Source organism: Colias croceus, chromosome Z, assembly GCF_905220415.1.
Source record: "Colias croceus chromosome Z, ilColCroc2.1".
In the NCBI taxonomy this organism is placed as follows: Eukaryota; Metazoa; Arthropoda; class Insecta; order Lepidoptera; family Pieridae; genus Colias; species Colias croceus.
In genome coordinates this window covers 16,719,200-16,743,448 of record NC_059568.1, presented here as the reverse complement: position 1 = coordinate 16,743,448, position 24,249 = coordinate 16,719,200, and the positions used below count along the sequence as shown (strand labels likewise).

The window sequence follows — 24,249 nt, the reverse complement described above, 5'->3', positions numbered from 1 at the left end:
ATAGTTTGGAGTAAAAGGGAATAAAATAATGAAATAAAAGTTAAATTATTTATTAATCAATTAATAATTATTGGTTATATACATGTGGCCTATAATATAATTAGATTTATAAAAGTGGCTTAGATCACAGATAAAATATAATATTTTATGATACATTTTAGATTACTATTCGTGTATGATATTAGCAGAGTCATAACTTCTCACAATATCGTACCAGAATTGTAATACTCGTACAAGACATGAAATCTTATCTTAAAACAAAAATATTTAATAACAATCTAGTTAATTATTTTGGTAGATAAAACTTACTCTAGTCAATAACACTTAACGTATACTTAATCTTATTTAATTCTAATATAAATGCTTAAATTAATATAAATGTATTTTTTTTTTTAGTTTTTTTGCATTTTTTACCTAATACTATAATTTGTATTGATTCTGACCCATTTGCTCTTATAAGTACCTAATGGAATTCCTAACGTACTCTTCAGCAAATAAATCGGAGCAGCACCTTTAACTTATGCAATGAATAGATCTATAGTTTTTCCATAGTGTTGAGGAGCAGGTTCATTTCCTGGTGCACCTGTCGGAGCAGGTCCCTCATCTGCTTCTGCGAGTCGAGGATGTCAATACTCTGCGTGTACGGGTTGTAGCGCACGCTGAAGTCACGGGGTATCGTTTGGGCAAATTTGCTGGAAATTTCATATTTACAATTATAAAATTTGTTCTTTTTCTATTCATCGAGGCTCATTATAAGTTGCAGTTTACAAATAAATCGCAATAATACACTTGGTACAATTTTCTACGAAGAAACTTAAATATTAAAAACTACAAATAGGTATAATTAAAGATGAAAGGGTGTGTCGTAAATAACTTTCTAAATTGAAATATTGCTCTTGTTGAAAATATAGAAACTTACATCATCTTGTCCTTAGCACTTTCGAAGCTGTTCGCCACGAAGTAGATGGGTTGGTACTCGGTGATGGGATACTTCTGATCACCAGTTATTTCAGGATCGAACTCCTTCAATTCTGGCTTGTCAGATAAACAATACTCGAGTTCTCCAAACGAAGACAGTAGGCCAGCTCCGTAGGCTTTCAACTGGCCGTCTTGCCGACAGATACCATACTCCACCGTGAACCAGAAACACTGTAAATTTAAACAGAATACTAGATTAATATCCCGCAAATTCAGTTAAGGTTGTGATAACTGAGATAACTACTTTGTCATTTTTGTTCAAAAACTAGAAATCATCGCTTTCATCCATCACTTTTTCGTTTAATTTGATTTCCTTTTATTCAAACTATTTCATACCGTGGCAAGTTTCTCGATATAATCATCAGGCGCTCCCAAAGAAGCGAGGCCGATTTCCTGCGAGAACTGCGCGAACGCAGGGTCAGCGAACAGCGGCGCGTGGCCCAGCAGCTCGTGGCAGACGTCTGGCTCCGGGGTGTAGAGGGGGCGGGAGTGATGGCGGATGTACTGAGTGCTGTGGAACACACGGAACGCCAGCCCAGCGAGGAAGTCGCGGGAGGAGAGCAGACCGGCCACCGGCCGGAGCGTGAAGCCTGTGCAGTCTGAGGAGAGAAGATAGGTTCATTTTCGAAACTATATGGAAGAAAATACTGCTTATGTAGATTTTAAAAAATTGTAACAATTTGTAAAGTTATTAATGTCAATTTACCTTTCAAGAAATTAGAAACATCTTCAAGTTGAGGAATATTGTCCTCTCTGTATCCACAGTTCTCAATGAGGAGTGGGAAGACGTGATTATGTTCTTTGCAAGCGTGAGTGGGGTACAGCTCTGTCAGCTTCCTGAACACGACTCCCCAAGTGGCTATCTCATCTTTTGTGTAATCAACCCGTGGTAGGGGTTGTCCGTACTTATAGTTGTAAGCGATGTCTGCGAAGTATTTCCTCCTGGCGCGGTACACTGCGTCCGTGAAGCCTGGGTGATCGGAGTCGAGCTCCGAACCGTATGAGAGGATCTGGTTTGCGAACCTGTCCAGATCACGAATACGACGGGGGAACCATGGTACCGCAGCTGTAAGTAATCAAATATTTATAGAGCATATTTTTATAGCATTCGTTTATACAGTTTAGATTGAAAATAAGTACATTTTCATTTTACAAGTACATTTTACAATAAGGTATATATCGAGAAAGGCAGAAAGCTGATGGTGTCTTACCTCTATTGTCTTTATAATTTCTGGAAATAATATTTAAATAGCCAGTATCTTTCTTCAGTTCCTCAAGAGCGGCTCCAAAATCTCCAGAACCGTGCAAACACTCCACCATGAATTCATAGCCTGGCCGTCTGGCGGAAGATCGAGATTCGATGTGGCTGAGGTTGACTCCATGCCTGGAGAAGACGCTCAAAAACCTGGCTAAAGAACCAGCTTCGTCCCTTGTCCCCGGGGCGAATAGCAGCCACGTAGACTTGCTGGAGTCCCGACCCTCGGCTATGTAGTTACCCCCATGAATTAGCTTTGGCTGAAAAGAAAATACTTTTGTCTGGTATAAGAAAGTAAGATAGAGGGAGGATATAAAGTGTAAGGGAATCTTATTGAAAAGTAAGTTAAGTAAGGTTCGTGATGAAAGTAAGGAACTAAGTTTTAAGAACAAATCTGGGGGCACGGTAGTGCCCCCGCCAAGACGAGCCAAGCGAACAAGCGAAGCGCACGGGCACTACCTACCTTTTCTCGAAGCGCTTCGACGTTTTTTTGAACCCTCATAACTTGGGTTTGGATTATGCTAGATCAACAAAATTTTCGGGATATATTGTCAATAGCGGACTTATTGATCATATTAAGTTTTTAATTACATTAGCTTTTATACTTCAGATTTTATTTATATCTAAAAAACGCTAATTTCGTCACTGACTCACTGATGATCATCAAAATTCTTAAGGTATTTCCTAATGTCCTAGAAAGCTGAAATTTTGTATGTATGCTAGTATTAGCACACAAACAACAAAAAAATTGTAAAACTTGTAACTTTCATCCCCCAACCCCTTAAACTAGGGGATGGGAGTTTGTATGAGACCTGTAATTTTAAATTAAATTTTGATGACGCTAGAGGTCTAATCTAATAATCTAAAACTTGGTTCCCCTAGATATATATATGTATAGGTACTCCTTGTTAAAAAAAAAATTAATCGACATATAAAATTTTGTTACAAACAACTTACAAAAAGAAATGAAATCCCACCAAAAACATTTTCATGTAAAATGTTGCCAAGACGAGCCCATATGACTCGCACTGTCAAAAAGTTATCAGATCTCATGTAGAGCCAAGCTTCTAACGCTACACGCCCTAACTCTACAAGGCCTAACTTTACAAACTCTACACCTTAGTGGCTTGGCCGTTCGTTACTACAAGAGCTATTGTATAACACAAAAGTAATAAACAGTGAATTAATTTTTCACCTTACGCTGATGTAAATGTAGCGAAATGGCCAAGCCACATATTTTGACCAAGGTGTAGAGTTTGTGAAGTTAGGCCTTGTAGAGTTAGGGCGTGTAGTGTTAGAAGCTTGGCTCTACATGAGATCTGATAACTTTTTGACAGTGCGAGTCATATGGGCTCGTCTTGGCAACATTTTACATGAAAATGTTTTTTGTGGGATTCTTATCTACATTTTCCGCAGTGATCTATTACGAGACAATTGTGATCTCAATTGAACAAATCAGTCACCAATGAATATCTAAATTATTTACATATATTTAGTTTTATCAACTCATGTCAAAATTAGGGTCAATGTATTTATATACATCGATCGAATTGCGATGTCGATAAGGCAATCGTTCCATTGAATGTTTGGAAGATATCCCGAGTGGGGAGTGCTTGGTGTTAGTGTCTGCTGATAGCCTCTGCTCTTTGACATGTGATACGAAATGATGTATAATGTCAGCCGTATTGCTCATGTTCTGGTACTTTCTCCTAATATGTTGATTTCCTTGCGAGTGTTACGCTGTACTTCGATGTGACCAATGATAAGTAAGATCACAGATAATAATTAAGTACGAAACCAAGCGTGCCGGCTATGACGCCACGACCGTAATAATTATTAGTGCTTGTTGGTATGCGCAACAATAGGGATGGTACTTAAAGATTTTGTTATTCGTTTCATTTTCAATTGCTTTATTTTTTAATTCTTCCGGAATTATAAGTTCCGGATAAACGTTCTAATGAATATTATGCTACTACGAATACTTACTATGGCGTCGATACATTTGATTTATCTTTGCCAAATCCACTTTTATCAATCAATTACTTTTTATTTATATATTTTATCTCGCGAAATTAGTTACAACATGGTATCATCTTGTATGCAAATACAAGTACGTGTTCAACTTATTCTAGAGATTATAAATAATTAATCATAATTAAGGGGATACATATAGGTAGATTGTAGGGTTTATTGTTGTATTTTTCTCAACACTAAGCTTTTACGATCGATAATAGGTACTTATTATAATAAGTTAAAGAATTTAATAGAGATGTGACTGTTTATTTTCTTTTCATTTTTATTATTGAAATTTTCAAGCTTCTTAATATAGCGAATTGACCACTAAAATTAATTAAGCAATGTTTTTTTTAAACGTTATTATTGTGTGTTCATGAGTCTCTAATATAATTTACAATCTATTTAAGTAAGGGCCATATTTTACGGCATTCTCACTTGCAGGCAACTGCGTATTTAAGGAGATACTAATACACTAGTCGGTTATTACAGTTATCATGGAAAATTATAGCTCGTATAAAAAATTATAATTTAAAACTGAATAAGAAGTAAAAATTAAAAGAAATAGTTGTAATTACGACACATCCAAACCAAACAATCTTTTGAACGGAACGTATGTTAATATTTATTAAAGCTTTTTGGAAAACACTAGATAAAGCTTCTGTAAGTTTAATCGGTACTGTTACATAACAGATGTTATAAATATACGTGTTTACATGCGAAGTTTTGGGTAATCAAAAACGGCGATAGCGGTACAATAACAATTTACATAATACCTAAGTTTTTACACAAAAAATGAAGAATAACGTGCTATTAGGTATTTCCTTGCATATAAATACTGTTTGCCTGTATATAGTATTAAATTGTTTATTAACTTCCTCTAGTTAACGAGTTTACATTAAGTTTTTGCTCGAACGTTTTCCGCGTTCCACTCCTTCAGAAAAAATGTCTTGAGTATGATATTTAAATAGAGCTATTAAATTACAGTATTGATTACTCATTGGTTTCGTAATAAATGTTGTAGTTAGATTTGGTATCACCCCACTACACTAAGACACTACTTATACAATTTCTACATTTGTAAAATAGAATTTACTTTTTATATTGTGACAATTTGAATACACCTATAAAGTTTACCTATTTAGGCAGTTGAGTTTCTGTATGCGCATTTTAAATGTTTATTTAAATGCATTAAGTTCTGGAAACGTATATAACAATCGCACAATAGACATTATTACATTAATTTATAAAGATTTCACACTTTTTTACAGCGAGATATACATCTGTATACAGAAAAATACATTTATTAAGAATTTATGTTTACGAAAATATTATGTTTACTTTATTAAACGAAATTAGTTTAATAAAACTTAGAAACAATAGAAAACTAAACTACACTACACAACATTTTTTTTTACATTCAATATAATTTACCAAAAAAAAAATAGAAAACACGATAAATTTTGCCCAAAAAAAAAAACAATACAGAATTTCGCAAATTGCACCAGCCGTACCTTATCAGGTGGGGAGGATGACAGCGTCTCCTGTTGAATGTTCATGCTCGTGTGCTGGTCTGGTGGTCTGATCGTCTGGTCGCCTGGTCGTCTGGTTGTCTGGCGGTGTTGTCAGAGCGTCGCGAGCACCACCACAGCAAGAGGCGCGGTCGCAATAGGAACGAAACAGCAGCGCGTGCGCCGCTTTTATCGCGCCGGGTGACGTCACATGCTAACCCCTGTGTTTGTAAACTTTAACTCACAAGTTTATATCGATACGACTATCTTGTATGGAGAAAAATATTTTGAATATCGGTGTTAAATATAAGTTTATATGGAGAATATAATTATTATTCATGCTGTCTACATAAGATCATGCTATAATTACTATTATTTGTGATTTTTGCTATTATATATTTCTACCGATACATTATTATTAAAGATCGCATCTATTTTTTTATTTAAATAACGTCTAAAAGTTTTAAAAGTTATTTAAATAAAAACAGTACATTTATAATCACTGACACCAAGTGCACTTTGCCATGTTGTTTTAAAAAAAGTACATCAGGATGTCGGTCATTCGTAAAGCTCTCGTTTGTAGAAATGTAGAGTTTGTGATGGATGCAATTTTGACTTGCTTTTGATTTGTTTTAATACTTTTGTTTTGGAAGAATATAATTGTAATCATAAAATATATCCTCATTAGTTATAATATACCATGTCAATGAACCAGTACACCGAGAAGATTTTTTGTATTTTTATAGTGAAGCTGTAGGCAATAATTATATCTTACTTATGTACATATTATAGGGTTATTACTTTTGCTGTTATCTTTGGTGAAAGGACTATTAAAATTCGTTCCAAAGAAATTAAGATTACTTTTTGCTTTCACCAAAACCTGCCGATGTCCTATAAACAAATCCAGCCTGTTTATATATAATACTAGTGGTCCGCCCCGGCTTCGCCCGTGGTTTTGGGTTGTTTAAACTATCCTATCTCTCAAGTTGGATCGAACTGCACATGGTGTGCGAATTTTATTATAATCGGTTAAGTGGTTTAGGAGTCTATTGAGGACAAACATTGTGACACGAGATTTATATATATTAAGAAGATATATATGTGGATACTTTAAAAACAATTTAAAAATGTATTATTTCTTGTAGCATAATTTCGATTTCTTCGGCAACTTAGATTTAGGTATTGTGAGTTTAAGGTGGTGATAGTACCATAGATTTATATCCTTTTCGAGGCTTGAAAAGATATGTAAGCTAAAGTTGTTCATTTTAATATATAAGGTATGTAGAACAATTATGACAGCCGATGCAATATTCGGTTGAAATTGCGTCTTATAACCAATTGGCTATTGATGAATTATAACAGCTATTCATGGTCGTCAGTAAATTGGCCCTTTTTATAGGGTTCTGCGTCTAAATACTTGTTATAAAACTTTGATATACTTATCTACAATTAGAGTTCAAACGGAACTGTTTTAAATAAGCAAGTTCTGGGCATAAAAGCTCTATCATATATTATAAATTTAGTTAAATAGTATATTATTATAATTATAAATTATACTAAGTATATTATACTAGATTTCCGCCCGCGGCTTCGCCCGCGCAGTCAAAGAAAAACTCGCATTGTTCCCGTTCCAGCGGGATTTCCGGGATTGCGTCATTTTTCCGGGATAAAAGTAGCCTATGTCCTTTCTCGGGTATCAAAATATCTCCATACCAAATTTTAATGATCAAATTGGTTCAGTTATAGTTTAGGCATGATTGAATAACAGACAGCGACAGAGTTACTTTCGCATTTATAATATTAGTATGGATTGACGAGATCGGAGATACATATTATTATGTATTTAGTATTATTTGCGACGTAGATCTGTTGTGTGGTCACGATGTGGTGACGTCACTGGAGCATGTAGCCACAGATAATTAAATAGTAACTACGTAAATACAGCTCACATACGTGGTCAATACAGCTAATAAATATAAAATAAGAGTCATAATATTAACGATATGTCAAACGTCGCGTCCGCGTTAAAATGTAGAAGCCCTTCTGGCTAACATTGAGAAACACCACACAAAAAAAAAAAAAAAAAAAAAAAAAATGTCAAACGTAATAGCGGCTCTTTATTTTTAAATTAAGTTTTCATTCTGAAAGCAAGTAGGTACCTAGCAAGTAATGTTTACATTTTTGTCAAGGATGTAGGAAATATGGAAACAGCATGAAAAAAAAATGTTGTTAATATTTTATGATCTTTCCCTAAGATCTTTCCCTCCTTTTTACAAATTAAGAACAATGAATTGTCCACAACCATCGATACAAACGACGACTCGTTCTTGACCGATCTTACTCCAGCCTCAAACTTGTAAAAGTGTTTATAAATATTATAATTAGTTTGCACCGACAAGGTCGTATCCATTAATTCCGTAATGTCAAAATAAGCTTTGTATTGACAAGATCCTTTACATACTGTTTTGTATACATAACAAAACTTTTCTTATAAAGGTTACCGAAGTTTCCCAAAATGTAACTAATAATAATTTTATTACAGTTTTAACATAATGATATTTTTAAAATCGGTGCATCAGGTTTTATATTTTCCTTATTATCATATCGACACGACATCGAATTAATGTAAACAAATGTAACCTAATACTTGTATACGTAGTATATTATTATTAGTCTGTGCTAATACTAATCATTGTAATTAGTTTGACGGAAAAGGAGTAAGAGCTGAAAATTTCCAGTTAAATTATCATAATGCATACAATTCTGTAGGGTCGATGCTACATAAAGAATGATTATTTACTTATGTGTGCAGAAGCCAGAAAATGAGCATTTGAGCTTCTGCAGAAGTGTATTTCATACATTACATGACTTTACTGTTAGCAGCAATCCATAACTCTCATTATGTGAATCTTCTAGTATTCCAATTAATTACTTTTTGAATGGTTATGGTTATTTAAAACGGTTCACAAAGGGTTGATTATAACTATTGATTGATGGTATAATAATCATCACAAGTTGGTACCTTATGCATTAGGAATGATGTAATGAACCGCTTTTAACCAGTTTCCCGATAAGTGACACAGACGACCTTTTCAATATTTCCCAGTAGGTATCTTCAGTTTTAAGAATAAACTGTAAAGGGTCGTGAAGTAAACTTAATAATTTCTTGCAACATATTAATTATGTACTTAAGTACCTACTACCTACTATACTTTTTAAGATCGTACATGCGTGTAGTGCCTAATAGGAAAATCAAAACATACCTTTTATATAATCCAAATATCATGGCATGTATTATTTGATTTACATGTCAATCTTTGCATACGATAATAATATACTAGAGCCTCCCTATTTCTCGTGTACATAAGACAATGCTATCAACAATAACAAAAATCTTATTACTATCTGAGGTCGATAAATGAGCGGCGTCAAAGCTGATCTCGCCTGTGAAGTCGACCTTCGGATTCGCGATACTAATAAATTACGCAACAAAATAACTTGTTTGGTTTATGTTTCGACTGTTTTTTTTATAATATCGGTATCAGTTATGGTAATTGTAGTTACCATCTATACATATTATTATAAATCTGTAGAAGGGTCAATTCTGTACATTGAAAATATTGAAAAAATTATTAAATAAATGTTTGTCTGTCTGTCTGTCTGTATGTGAATGCATCACGTAAGAACGGAACCCTAAAAAAGAAAATTACTTCACGAAAATGCCTATACACTCTTAAACGTTTTCATAATATCATTTATACTATGAAAAGAAGTTCTTATAAATTATTATAAATTTAAAAATCTACAAATGTAATGTGGCATTAAAACTGTCAGTATGACTAGCAACTTCAAAATGAATAAATAAATAAAAGAAAACATGGTTCAGTTAAAACAAGTATCCCTGCGATTAAAATCTATCAAGAACATTCAGAAAATTACCAAAACCATGAAAATGGTGTCAGCCAGCAAGTGAGACAATTATTTTACAGTTATTTATCTTTCACATAATAATAATGGTAGGTTACAAGGTACAGGTTTGTAGGACCACTAGCGGAGGCTTTCGTGGTGATTTTTTATATTTTTAGGTATTTTTTCATTTCGGTAAAAGTATAAAACTAAGTTTGTTTAAATAAGTGTAACACTTTATTATAAAGTACTTACTTAATAGTATTAGTACCTATACAGGGTGTAATCGTTAAGGGTGCACAAGCAATTATTCCGTAACTATTGCAGATATCAAAACACTTTAAACTGATATCGAAAGTACTTAACCTAATAAATTTTTAAAAATAAAACGAGAAATATCCAAAATGTTACATTAAACGCTCCCATACATTTTATTTCCCATACATTTTGTATTCATTGCAGATTTTCGAAGTGACGTCGAAGCTCTACTTATTTACAGTTTCAAAATGAACTTCCCTTGAAATTTGCGAAGTAATTTCAAAAAAATAAAAAATAAATCTAAAATCTTTCATACTAAATGTACATGAGATAGTCATATATCTCATACTAAATGTATGGGAGGGTTTCAAGTTAATTTTTTAGATGTTTCTCGTTTTATTTTCAAAAATTTCTTATGGCCATTTTACTCATTAGGTTAAGTACTTTCGATAACAGTTTAAAGTTTTAAGCTATTGCATAGCATCTATCGCGGGCCTTGAGCGCGGGGACCGAATATAGAAATTCCGTAACGAAAAAACCTCATGTTCCCTCCTCCGACAGGCACGGAGGTGTGGCTTGAAGGCATACTTAGCATGCAATAGCTTTACCGCGGCAGTCCCCGAATGCCACACGTTTTTTTGATATCTGTAAATACCTAGTTACGGAATAATCACCTGTGCAGTGTGCACACTTAACGATTACACCCTGTATACAGGTACTTACATTATTAACTTAAGATTAACGTGATCAAATGCATTAGGTGCACTTACAAAAAATATAATATTAACATTTTGGGAAATACCAAATCCTTTAAATAAAAACACAATTGAAATGTTTCCATTATCACGCAAATATTTTATCTAAATATTACTACTCTTATGATTCTCTCCGCTAACCCAGATTTACCAAAGCTGAACGGGAGTTAAAAGCGGCGAGGCCCTTCGGCTACGGCCCTCGAAAGTTCTACGAGTCCAGCCAACTGGTCAAAGGGCCCGTCGATAAGATGCCAGATGACAAGGCTGTGGAGCCAGATGTGAAGCATGAAGAAGTTAAAACAGAAGACTCTAAGGCGAAGAGGATCTACGTTGCAATGACGTCTGATCGAGGTTCGATTTGCAAAGGATAAACTTATAATTAGGGTCAGGTCGTAGATACTTCTGTCTGGCCTGAATTTTTAAACTATACTCCGCTGGTCAAGGACAGAGTACTTTTACGTCGTATAAAAAAGCTACATATTAATATATAGGTACTTAATTTATTGTTATTAGAACAAAATATCTATTTGAAATTGTTTATGAAGCAATTTTATGATAACAGCAATTACATAATTTATAATTTTAAAGTAAATACCTCACGCGTTTACAACCAGACCGTGAAAGACTAGATAGGTTTCGTATTATTTATTTAAAATTTAACAACACAATAAAAAACAGCTGCTTTTGATGAATTTGAATACCACAAGATATCTTTCTCTCTTCAAACCAAGCAACTTCTGTACCTACCTACTCCCAAAAATATTCTACTCAACTTCAACTCCGTGCCTAGGCCCTATCAAATCTCCGATGTTAAATTATTGATCCTATTAATATGTAACTATTGATGAACCGAAAAATATCTCGAACAATCCAATAAAAGTTTGGCGCAGTCCAATCAGCAGATAGACGACACGTGGACAAGCGCGAAGCTGAGATATCCGGCTATCTCCGACCGCCGACATGATGACCCCGGCTACATGATTAGACAACACGATCAGTTACATTACGTGTGCCAAGTACGTGAAATTATCAAAGGTTTCTCCTAGTCACAGTGGGCAACGGATTTTTCCTGTCAATTTTGCTGCTGAAAATAATTTGAAATTGGTGTACTGTTATGTTTCAATTCGACTGCACTAACAAAACTATAAGTTAAGTTGATTGATCTTGTTTCTCGGAATAAAATAAATGTCAATGTGCATCGACAATTTCATAAAATCAAAGGAACGAATTCTTCGCCATTTTAAAAGCTGACAACAATCATAAACCATTTCAAAGATAAATTTATCTCAGCTACAGATTTATTTAAAATAAATAATATTTTGTTTAATTACATTGTGATTGGAGTGTTAATACGACGTCACACAGTAGGGGTCAATGACGAATAAATGGAACAGCTTTAGGGTTGTATCCGCGGATATTATATATATAATAAATATTACTATCAGCTTCTACACAAAATACATTCTATTATTTTTATCTTTATCTACTTATACATTTTCAAACGAGTGTTTTTTTTTTAATAGATTAATGATACTAGTTGGTTTTCCTCCACGCTCTACGCCGGTATACGGTACACGCGATGCTAAAAGGTCATAATGTTAGTACCTACAAGTATGTGTAGTGTGTACTTAATAGTATGGGTATTTCGCATTTTACGCGACATTCCGACAAATAATGTAATATGTACCATAGCTTTCATTATACATAATATTATTGTTATGTTTCTATTAAATGACTCAATAATGTTCGCAATTACAAAATGATCAAAGGCCAAGATTTTTGTGTAATAATTTTGTTCGAAAAATTGAATCTTGCTCTGAGTTGAAACTAGCAGGTCTAACCGTGGCATAAACTCAAATTCAAACTCTGTGTATGTGTTTTGACTTTTGCCCCAATGCTGAGCAAAGACCTCTACAAGACGCTTCGATGATCATGATCTTGTGTTAGGACCAGTTATTTGTAATGACACCAAATTACCCAATATGAACGTATTATCTATTCTGCCACCAGGGCTCTGCGGCGGCGTGCACAGCGGCGTGTCCCGGCGCATTCGCAGGGAGATGGCGGCGCGCAAGGCGGACGGCGCCACGCACAAGCTGGTCTGTGTGGGGGAGAAGTCGCGCGGGATGCTGCGCAGGACCTTCTCGGAGAATATGCTCATTAATATTAGAGATGTTAGTGTTTTTTATGCAGAAAAGGAGCCTGCTGCGTTTCATCACCTGGTCCTGCTTGATCAGCTTCGCCCATAATCCGCAAATTGATTTACATTAATGCATCATAAAATACCTATGTTTTGTTTGTCATCAGTATTTTTATGGGATGTGAGTTTATACGCCTCATACAGCCTCTTGGTCTTTCAGTGCTCCAAAAATTGTGTTACTTACCCATTTTACTTATAGCTCATATATTTTCCATCATAGCTTGCGCAGCATTTCTTTAAAAATGATTTCAATATGACAACAGCATATTCCATATTATTTAGTGTAGTGTAAATAGAATAATAGATCCTCGTCTTCACAGATAGGCCGCATATCACCAGTGTTCGCTGACGCTTCTGTGATGGCCGCGGCGATAGCAGACTCGGGCTATATGTACGAATTCGGTGAAATATTCTACAACAAATACTTCACACCCGTCAAGTATGAACTGACGGTTATTCCCTTCTTTAATAAGTTTAAAATCGAGGTGGGTATTATTTCAGATAGAAAATTCCTTACATGCTGTCTGAAAGCAACCTTGTCTATCAGATAGGCTTTAGCGCGTAAACAACTGAATCGATTTTGATGAAATTTGCAATGTAGAGATTTGGAAGTTATTAGGTAGCTATGATTTAAAGTCTATCTGAGTCTGGCATATCATACATTATAGCGGAACAATGATCGTGTTGTTGAAGGCAATCGGACAGAAAAATAAAAAAGTAAATTGTAACCTTTCAATGAACCCCAATATGAATGAATACAAAGTATAAGTTAGCTGTGATGTCGCTGAAAACGATGCAACGCCCTCTGGGATTAGTAAAAGAACTGCTTGCTACAAAGGATGGGAACTTTTAGCAACTGTTTCACGATAGCTATCTCATAATGTTTACAAAATCATATAGATGGCGCTAGAATCAAATGACTGGAAAATGGCTAGATACGTAGTATATAATTATTATTAGTCTGTGCTAGAAGCTACTTATGAAAAATATTATTATAGATCCTTAGTATCCTGTATGATCTATTTAGAAAATTTTTTTTTTTTTATTTTTGTTATTTGTAATTTGGCTTAACTACCAACTTTGGTTCTAAATAGGAAAGTAGGTACTTTGTGGAAGGTGTTTTTTTACAATATTCTTATCATTAGGTAATAGCAGTAATAGGTATACTTTACGAGGCAAATAATATTGGTTCATTATATAGGTGCAATAAACATAATTCCTACGCTAACTTCAAAACAATTACCTACCTAGGTACCTATACCCATCTACATATTATTACATCTGAATGATCCCTCTTTCAGAGTGCGCCAAACATGAACGCGTTCGACGACGTCGATGCTGACCAACTAGAGTGTTACGCAGAATGGACGCTAGCCGCGCTCCTGTACTACGCGCTGAAGGAGGGCGCGGCCTCCGAGCAGTCCGCCCGCATGGCCGCTATGGACAACGCCACCAAGAACGCAGAAGAGATGATGCGCAAGCTGACGCTACTGTTCAATAGGACGAGGCAAGCTGTGATTACGAGAGAACTGATCGAGATCATCTCGGGAGCGGCTGCTCTTAAATAATTCACGTAAGAAGGAATGATAGAAAAGTTTTGACTTAGAGGCGCAATTGGAGCCTTTTATCTTTATAGCAAGGAATTGTCTATTGAACATGTTTAAAATAATTTTTTTTATTCCCGACTTGAACTGCATTTTCAATTTCAATAAAGCAAATAACGTGAAGCCGGTCGCATGATGTAAATATTACTATTAAAGGAAATGTATTCCTTCGATCAATTAACAGTCGCAGGCCGCAGCAGTAATAGGAATGCCTATTCATGATTTAGTATGTATTGCAATACCTACCAGCTCGATCTTGTGTATATTGCACTACACAAGCACAACTGTAGGTAATCGTCGAACTTGGACGTTGTTTGCACTTGCCATATTATTAGCAGCATACTGCATAGGTAAGCTATATGCTATTGTTATAATTATGAGCAGTTATTTGTGGTCATGAAATAAAACGGTTATTAAATAATTCTATTTTATTTTTACTTACATTACGGTAGTCATATACAACAGTGCAGATTATTTTCTAACATTGAAATTAATTAAAAAGATTTCTACACTAGATAAAACAGAATGTTTTATACAATATTTAGTTATTAAAATTTGTTAAAACACAGCCATATCTATTAATTAGGAAGAATCGTATTTCTAGAAACTGCAATAACAAGTTATATGACCGTCACAATCACCCTATGTACACAACCACCTCGCCTTACAAATAAACAATATCTATCGTCCCTACAGTCCTGCCACGATCAGTGCAGGTCCTTGAGGTAGGAGTCGTAGGAGGTCTGGTCCATGAGCTGCTGCAGCTCCTCCGGCGTGGACAGCTTCACCCGGAACAGCCAGCCCTCGCTGTAGCAGTCTTTGTTGATAAGTGCCGGGCTCGACTCCACGGCGTCGTTCTTTTCTGTTACCTGGTGTAAGATATATTTTTGAATGTGAATGTCGCCGGGATTTACCTCTAACACAACATTATTCAACAAAAAAAAAAATTGAAATGGATGCAATTGGAAATCACGACTTACAAAATGCACAGACTAATGTGCATGCAAATTTATCCATTATTAAGATATGAATAGTTATATGTATTATTAATTGGGCTATGTATGCTTTTGTAAGAGACTAAGAGAACGTTTTAACTCTTGACTCGTGGTAATAAGCAAATAGTTCTAATGAATTTATCAGCTTACTAATCCAGACACAGGCGAGTACACTTCCCCAGCCGCCTTCACGCTCTCGAGGGCTCCACACTCCTCACCAGCTCTGATCTCCTTGCCCACTTCTGGGAGCTGCGCGAACACCACCTCGCCTAGGGCTTCCTGGAAACAGTCATGAGATTTTCTGTTAAAAATGCTATGATACTTTGATTGTCGCAAATGGAGGATGCTTGTGTGCTAAAACAACATTTGCCTCGTCATTGAGTTAATATGTACTACGGATTGCGTACTTTTATTATGATATTATGTTGTATCCATGTAAATCATAGAAATCTAAATAGCAAGACACTAGAAGTTCTTTAATGTCATAATTATTATGACAACCATTGGCGCCAAAACCCACATATTATAATTTTGTTTATCCATTGTGTGTGACGTCTAGCATGTTTATTGATTAATTTCAGTAAGAACAGCTTTGGATTATAATTTAGACCCTTTCTTTCTATCTTTAAGAAAAACAGCGCAGCTTCTATCATTAGCTGATTGTTTTAGAATTTTATATGGTTTATTCTGTACAGAATCTTATCTGTGAAACATCACGCGGTTTCAAATAATATTGTATTTAATATATTTGTAAATAAATTACCAAGTACACGTTAATAGGTAACGTTAGAGGTTACGAATAATAAGATCAAGTATGAATGAGATAAGCTCCGAGTAAAACTGGAGACATCCAACTGTTATGATAACAGCGAGATAATAAAAGAGTATAATGTAAGATACAAATTTGTTTCCATATGTTTCATCGTTCGTTACAATGTATTAGAAGAATAGACATGGTATTTTCATGTTCGTTTAAAAAGAGATAAAACTCTTTTAAGTAATATGTTATTAGTATTATAATATTAAAAATCCGAGAGTGTATTTGTATGGGTCTTAGTCACACCAGAATACAATAGAATGCAACTGTTTTTATTTCTGGAATTCTGGCATACCTAGTAACTCAGGCCCCGGAATCACAGACACAATATAAAATCTATTGTGTCGTGGACCGATCGGGCCGCTTGGGGCTAATGGACTATAGAGATGGACTGGATTGCTACAGGAGTACAGGAGTAACATCTATAATCCTTTTACTATAGATAGGTCAACGATAGAAATCAAAGTGATACCTAGTTGTTTCCTTGTTGTGATTTTCCCGCATATAGAATATATGGTCTGTGTCACCGTAAGTTATTTTAATAATATCTATAATATACATACTTAAAATAAATCTGTAAAGGGTCGATTCTGTAGATACATTGAAATTTGAAAATATTGAAAAAATAAATGGCTGTTTTATCCATAGACGTTGTTCTGTAGAACCGCGAACACACGTTGCGTTACCCGCAGTGGATTCTTTTTTTTTATAACATGTCATCGTCAGAGTTACTCAAAATGGAGAAATAAACCATCCACGCGAAGACAGACATCCGCGCGGACGGAGTCGCGGGCGGAAGCTAGTTCAAAATAAATAACTCATAGCAATTAACCCCTAAAGTTCAATCAATGTTGCCTATCACAATTATATTGCAATGTGCAGTAACCCCTGAAATTGAAGTTCATCAATAAACTTGGGAACTCAGCCTCTCAAAGATATCGTTTTCCAGTTCACAACGCAAGGCAAAGTTTGCTTTGAGCTGAGCTGCTGCCCAAGAACAGTTTATTTAAGCCTATTATTTCCACCTCACTACTGTATTATGATTGAAGTTTCAGTACTTTGTTAGTCTTTTAAGAAAAACTTTCTTCACTGTATTCTACAACGAAAAAACTCGAACGAACTTCACTGTATTCTAAAAAGAAAAATCCTTTACCGGAACGAATATTATTTTAGCAACTTCTTGATTCTAGGAACAATAGACTATTTCACAATTTTTTAAATTATCTTTTTTGGTATAAAAAGCTGAGAGGTTCACCAAGACGGTCAAATCTATAAAGATACTTTTACTTATATAATTTCCCTTAAGACAGGTACATAAGTACGATTAACAATTATTAGTATCTTGTCTGTTCATTGATTGAAATAGATTTTCTCTCCAATGTTGAAGCAAGGGATTCCTAATTTTTGTAATAGCAAGGTCGGAGTATGTTATATATACGAATCGCATTTTGATTTATGTTTTAGCACAATTATTGAAACTCACTACTCAAATAATTATTTACGACAGGTGGAGTCACCAATTAATTAAAATAAATAACTCGTGTACTGTTGGCATATAATTAAGAATAATGAATAGATAAGAATGCGTGAGAGCGGTCGCGCCTGACCTCTGTCCTGCGATTACTGTAACATGCAATCTTAACCCAAATTTGAACAGCTTTGCCCTTTGATAGTGACTTGCTACATCTAAATATAAAACAAATCAAACAAATAATTCAAAAAAAATTACGTATTTTTCCACACTTAGAACGTTTTTTATTGATGTGCTATTAAACTTCGAAAGCATGAATTTCAGATCTTGTGATGGTCATGCCACAATCATGCTATTGGTCTAAACTCCAACTCTTTGTTTATTAATTGAAATGAAATGAAATGATTTATTTTGCAAGAAATGTGGAAGATTTAAAGATGTTGCATAATTCATTGTTCAGCACAAATCGCCAATTGATTGGCATGCAAATATTAATTAAACTTGATCGTAAATAAAGTCTACTTACTTGAGCATAGTCTGAAATGCCAACTGTTCCAATACCACCGTCCACTGACACCCACTCATGTTTCTTGGTGTATAACCGCCCTGTAAACATAAAAATTACTTTATTAACAAGCATAATATTTTAATAATCGAAAATAAATGCGAAATCGCTAAGCTAAAAGACAGTCGCAACATGTAGCAGGAGAATAGGCATGACGACAGTATCCATAAATGATCGTATTAGTGTTTTTAAGGGAAAATGTATAATAAATAAATTCAATATAATGACTTAAAAATCTTAAAAACACTAAGATTAATGAGATTATCAATAAAATAAAACATTGAAATTCTGCAGTTGGCCATTTTGACTAAAACACGCGTGACGTCACGCTTAAGTAAACAACTCACGTCAGATGTATTTTGTTGTTATGAATATGTTGAAAATACGCATTTTTATTTATTTTCTATTGTTTCACGTATGCTTTATCGACTCAGAACAGAAATATAATTGCGAATTCACGAATACGTGGTTTTGGGGTTCTCTGCGCCAACTTTATACAATCATTTCTTATTATTTTCTCGCTTGAAATAATTACTAACACATTTTTGAGCATTATTTTAATGTGGAATCACACTGCAATACTGCACACCACTTATAAACTTTGAAATTCGTTTCTATAACACATATTAAATATATATTTTTTTAATTTTCTTCGCAATGCATACAAATAATTACGTATTTACTAAAGTGTGACGTCACGCTTACGCCATGACACCTGCGAGCTGTTTTGGCACAGTTGATAAATATTTTTTGAAAAATGGCTTTTATCTTCGTTAAATTTAAGTATATTACCGAAATATAGGGTTTTTCTTGTATAGTAAACGTATACACACATTATGGAAGAGGATTTCAAAATCTTTCGTCATGCCTATTATAGATATAACTATACCTAATTAAAAAAATCAACTTAATATTATTATCAAAAAGTCATTTTTATTTTATTAATATAGTAATCTGATGAAAGAATATTATATCTACTGTATATTATATTACATATATTTATACATATATTTAGTCGATAAATATAAAGAATACCCAAATGTTTGTCGCGTTATTACACTTAAAATATATGAACGTAGCTAAACTAATTTCAATTTTAGTATAAAGTATATACCTAGAAGAGATCCTGTCTTCCTTCATTTGAAGATGATGATTTTTAGTGATAAAAATATATTATTATGTTTATGTCGAAAATACATAACACTCATAGTTGTTACACATTACATAATTTCATCAATAATTGTTACAACGTCCAAGTACAAGTTTCATCAGAATTGGTCAATCTTATCGTGTTCTTATCGACGAATAAGTTTTACGCCGCAGGGGGTACCTAACTATATGTTGACAATAATTGTTGGATAAACATCGATGTAATTGTAAACATTTGTATCTCATTGAATCACTACTTGTAGACGCGACTTTGCGTAGAATTTAACTAATTTATTAAAATTTTAACAAGTTTCCAGACTATTCGTAGTTTTATTAAAAATGCAAAGTGGAACTTTACGATTTAATAAATTTTAACTAGTTTCATATAATATTTTACACAATACTACAGGCACGTTCCCAGTGACGGATTAAGACTACTAGATGCCCTAAGCAATCCATGCCTGTGGGCCCCCCTATCCGTATGTCAACTAGAATCGGTCTTTAAACCTTTACCGCCTAAAAACATTAGTTTTAAGGTTTTTTGTAAAATAAGATGATGAGATGTAACGTACTTTAGAAGTGGAGTAGGTGCGACAATAATAAAAACCAAAGCATAATTTATTTATTTATTGAAATGCGCCTTGCGGCTTTTCCGAGCATTGAATTCACGCAAGATAGTATTAACGTCTAACGTTTTTAACATATCGGACTCTATGTACAATATCGATAAATTATCGAGCCTTTCTTTTATCATCTTTGTCCTTTTTCATTTTTTAATATTTTTAATTTTGAAAAAGAACGTTCCGCTGAACAATTTGTAATCTTAAGCGATAAAAATATACGCATAGCCCGGTCAATTTAAACCAAAAAATGAGGGTGAAGTTACATAACGTCCCAACAAGCTGAATTTCTGTGAAGTTGTTCAAAACATAATTGTAAACAATGTCTAAAAGTTCCCCATCATTCCCCTGTAAGGAAAAAAAATTATTCAAGGTTAAAGGTCATAAAAATGAGTTTTTCGCGATTTTCAGCAAAACGGTAATGTTGTGAACGGTACCGGTAATAGGTAGTTGTTATCGTCATAATATGCACGTTTCCACGCCACCTATGAGGTAGTGTACTTAACGCGTTTTTTTAACGATGTTTTTTTAACAACTTTTATAACTTTTTGAATCGTTAAATATCTCAGAAACGGTGGCTCGTAAGAAAAAAAGTATTAATACATTTTTTATAGATAATTTTATGATCTATAATTTTTGTCTGAGGTACTTTTCTGATAAAACTTACCGTTTTGCTGAAAATCGCGAAAAACTCATTTTTTTTACCTTTGACCTTGAATAATTTTTTTTCCTTACTGGGGAATGATGGGGAACTTTTAGACATTGTTTATAATTATGTTTTCAACAACTTCACAGAAATTCAGCCTGTTGGGACATTATACATAATATAACTTCGAATGTTTAAATTGCTCGGACTACGCAGGGCTGTTTCCACATTAGGGAAAGCTGATTCAATCTTATCATCATGTATTATTTTATATACAATGTGCGTGAGTTTGATGTAAACTTGTGCGAGCCGAATCACTGGGTCTGAAACTTATTTTACTTATGACATATGAATGAAACTGTTGAATTTCTGTTATTAATTCGGTGTTAAGGTCTTCTGGATATGTGTTTACTAGATTTGTACTGTGCAGAATACAGTTTCTGCAGTTTGATTGGGACACATAATTTTATCGGCATCGGGTATTTTATTCAAGAATGAGAAGTTGTCTGCTGTTTCTTTGTATATTTTTACTCAAAAAATACAATTACTCAAAAAACAAAACATTTGATTGAAACAGATTTGCGGAGGCGCCAGGCTTGGGGCCCGCGGGGAGGGAGTGGTTTGTGATTGGCTGATCGCAATTCCGGGGCATTCGAATTGTCGAATGCACTAGCGGGCAGCGAGTGGGCAAACGGGAGTGGGGTTATGACTCTAGGTCGGACTCTATGTCAACTTAAAACGCGCGAATTTTCAAATTAGTCCTAGAAACTTTTTTTTGGTGTGGTTTTTGGTGACGTGAGAGTGAGACGTGATGCCCTAAGGACGGATTTTTTTTGTGCTTCTTCTGGTGCCCCCTCAGACGTGATGCCCTAAGCAATTGCTTAATTTGATTAAGGGTTAATCCGTCACTGCACGTTCCTAACTGAGTGCTTACAAAGTGTAGCGATGCATTTAGTATTCTACTACATCCATACTAATACTAATATTATATAGGTAGGTAGGTATATTCCAAAGTAACTCTGTCTGTCTATCACGCCTAAACTACTGAACCAATTTTCATGAAATTTGGTATGGAGATATTTTGATACCCAAGAAAGGCTACTTTTAATCCCGGGAAAATGAAACAATCCTGGAAATCCCACGGGAACGGGAACTATGAGGGTTTTTCTTTGACTTTTCGGGCGAAGCCGTGGGCGGAATCCTAGTATTTTATAATTTACAAAAGCCTTTATGAAAGTAAAGGTACCTAGTTAAAATTGAAAACATTTTGTGCAATCGCAAAAGCTCTTCGCAAAATAGGCCATGTAACATTCAGTATATATTATACTTAATCACTCATTGCGTGAGTGTACATTATGTAGCTTTAGTTAAAAAAAAGGATCATATTAATTTCGCATAGCTTCAATTGCCTTGTACGATATGGATCCATCCCTCCCTTTTACCTTCAATGTTTAAAGGCAAGTAGGCGATAAATAGACATTAGATCCAACTTTTTCTTAAATTTTTTCTCTTCTTTGCAGTTTAGCTTAAAATAATACCTACCAAGGTTTTTTCTATGTATAAATAAATAAAAAATCCGAAGATAATAGGAGAAATGCGTACCTTTATGTTGCAGTGTGTGTGCTCTACGACAGCAGGAGACAAGAGAGGTGCGGTGTGCGCGTGCGACGGCCCTTACTACACAGCTTAGTGCCATTTTTGTTACTGAAAAAAATGTTAATAATATATTATGAACACATTTCCATGACTTATATAATTTAAGTTTAGATACATACATAAAAATTAAAAACTTAATTTAAAGGTATGTAAATTTGTTTAGGTAGGTACTCACTTATTTGATTAAAGTTCCAAAAGGCTAAAAATATATTATGTAATTTTTGATTAAATTAATTTGATTATTTACGGGCATAATACTTCCCTTAATTTCATTCATAATTATTTAACAAATTATGACTTTCATTATCATCAGATTTTCAAATCGACATTATCTAATTATTGTAAATCATTGAAAATAGTATAAACTCGTAGCTAATTTATATCAATCGATGATAATATAATGTGCGATATAATTTTGGCGTCAATATAACTGTTTTGCTACATAGAAAACAGTTTACGTTGACCTATCTGTATAAGTCAGGAACGCGAGTATCAAAACACAGTTCTAGGTTAATTATAGTAACTAGACTAGACTAGGATAGGATTTAGGTATTGTGCATTTGAATTATGATTATTATTTTCCCTCATAGCTTTTACAGCCAGATAAGGATGTTTGAAAGTATAGAAAGTTAGTTTTATAAGTGATTATAAGTATTCATAGTAACTAACTTTCATAGTAAATGCTTATAAAAGCTTTTCGGTTGATGTTTTAAGTCGACGTTTTACTTTTTAATTTAGCAAGTGAGTTTTGGTCACATTTTGTGCGATATATGTAATAAAAATACTTATGTACATAGGTACTTAAAAGAAGAATATTAGTATAGAATACCATTTAAAACCATTTCTCATATTATGAACTAGATAAAGATTGCCTTCAGAAATAACTTACAATATCTTTTCGTGACCTTGGCCCCTTTGTTGTATTTAAAGATCTATTTAAATGTCGATTGACGTACATACAATTTTGTAATGTAACTAGTTATGCAGCAGATTTGGTAGACGGCAATTTTTTTTCATCAGCCTATAGTTGTTCGTTGTTGTGTTTCACTACATAGTATAAAACAAAGTCGCTTTTTCTGTCCCTATGTCCCTTTGTATGCTTAAATCTTTAAGACTACGCAACGGATTTTGATCCGGTTTTTTTAATAGATGGAGTCATTCAAGAGGAAGGTTATAATTTATTAGGTTTTAGACAATGCGGGCCTCGGTTTATTGAATTTATCTCCAGTTGGATAAGGAAGACTTACAAAAAACAAGGTAACCCGGGATGAGTTGAAAAAATTGCTGGTAAAGTAAACTGCTGCAGACAAGATGAGAAAATCAAACTTAAACATTACACCACTTAAAATTATCAATGAACGCTCTGTTGACCTTAGTCGAAATACTTTAGACACAATAAGCACTCGCACTAATTACAAAGTGTGGGTTGATAAGGGGTTAAACAAATCTTGCGCAAAACTGCGTGAAATATGAAAGTTTTAATTAAGTCGATATTTTTTTTTCCAAAAAGGTGTTCTCTCATATTATAATATGATAGTGGAAGGACTAAAAATGGGATATTTTGTGAATGTGACATGCCCGGGATCAACAATTTTTATTTTATTTTTTAGTTCCATAACGCAAAAAAATATATTTTTTTCAGCAAAAAATATCTTGCATAGCTTAAAATTAGCAATTTATAAATTGTTTCGCATAACAAATAATAATAAAGTACTTACATGTGATAGACGTGTGCTTCTAACGACGTGCGTGCACGGAGTGCCCGCTGACCTCTGTGGTAATCTCTTCTGAGTTCACTTGTACAGAATATTGGTGACGACGAACATTTTATGACGATTTATATTTCCAAT

The 24,249-nt window shown here is 34.1% G+C and overlaps 3 protein-coding genes across 3 annotated transcripts; 1 reads left to right on the top strand and 2 right to left on the bottom strand.

Annotated features, from left to right (window-relative positions):
• Positions 1-34: 34 nt before the first annotated feature.
• LOC123705275 (protein henna) lies at positions 35-5,912 on the bottom strand. The gene is made up of 6 exons (XM_045653991.1): positions 5,761-5,912; positions 2,190-2,493; positions 1,685-2,044; positions 1,315-1,577; positions 920-1,149; positions 35-692 (listed from the first exon to the last, which is right to left on the bottom strand). The coding sequence occupies exons 1-6, from the start codon at positions 5,803-5,805 to the stop codon at positions 536-538; spliced, it is 1,359 nt and encodes a 452-aa protein (XP_045509947.1). The 5' UTR covers positions 5,806-5,912; the 3' UTR covers positions 35-535.
• A 3,722-nt stretch (positions 5,913-9,634) lies between these two features.
• LOC123705387 (ATP synthase subunit gamma, mitochondrial-like) lies at positions 9,635-14,895 on the top strand. The gene is made up of 5 exons (XM_045654133.1): positions 9,635-9,726; positions 10,822-11,027; positions 12,687-12,850; positions 13,197-13,361; positions 14,178-14,895. Exons 1-5 carry the CDS (start codon positions 9,635-9,637, stop codon positions 14,442-14,444), a joined length of 894 nt encoding a protein of 297 aa, XP_045510089.1. The 3' UTR covers positions 14,445-14,895.
• LOC123705388 (glycine cleavage system H protein-like) lies at positions 14,894-24,223 on the bottom strand. The gene is made up of 5 exons (XM_045654134.1): positions 24,118-24,223; positions 22,346-22,447; positions 18,290-18,369; positions 15,626-15,754; positions 14,894-15,349 (listed from the first exon to the last, which is right to left on the bottom strand). The coding sequence occupies exons 2-5, from the start codon at positions 22,437-22,439 to the stop codon at positions 15,188-15,190; spliced, it is 465 nt and encodes a 154-aa protein (XP_045510090.1). The 5' UTR covers positions 22,440-22,447; positions 24,118-24,223; the 3' UTR covers positions 14,894-15,187.
• Positions 24,224-24,249: the final 26 nt, after the last annotated feature.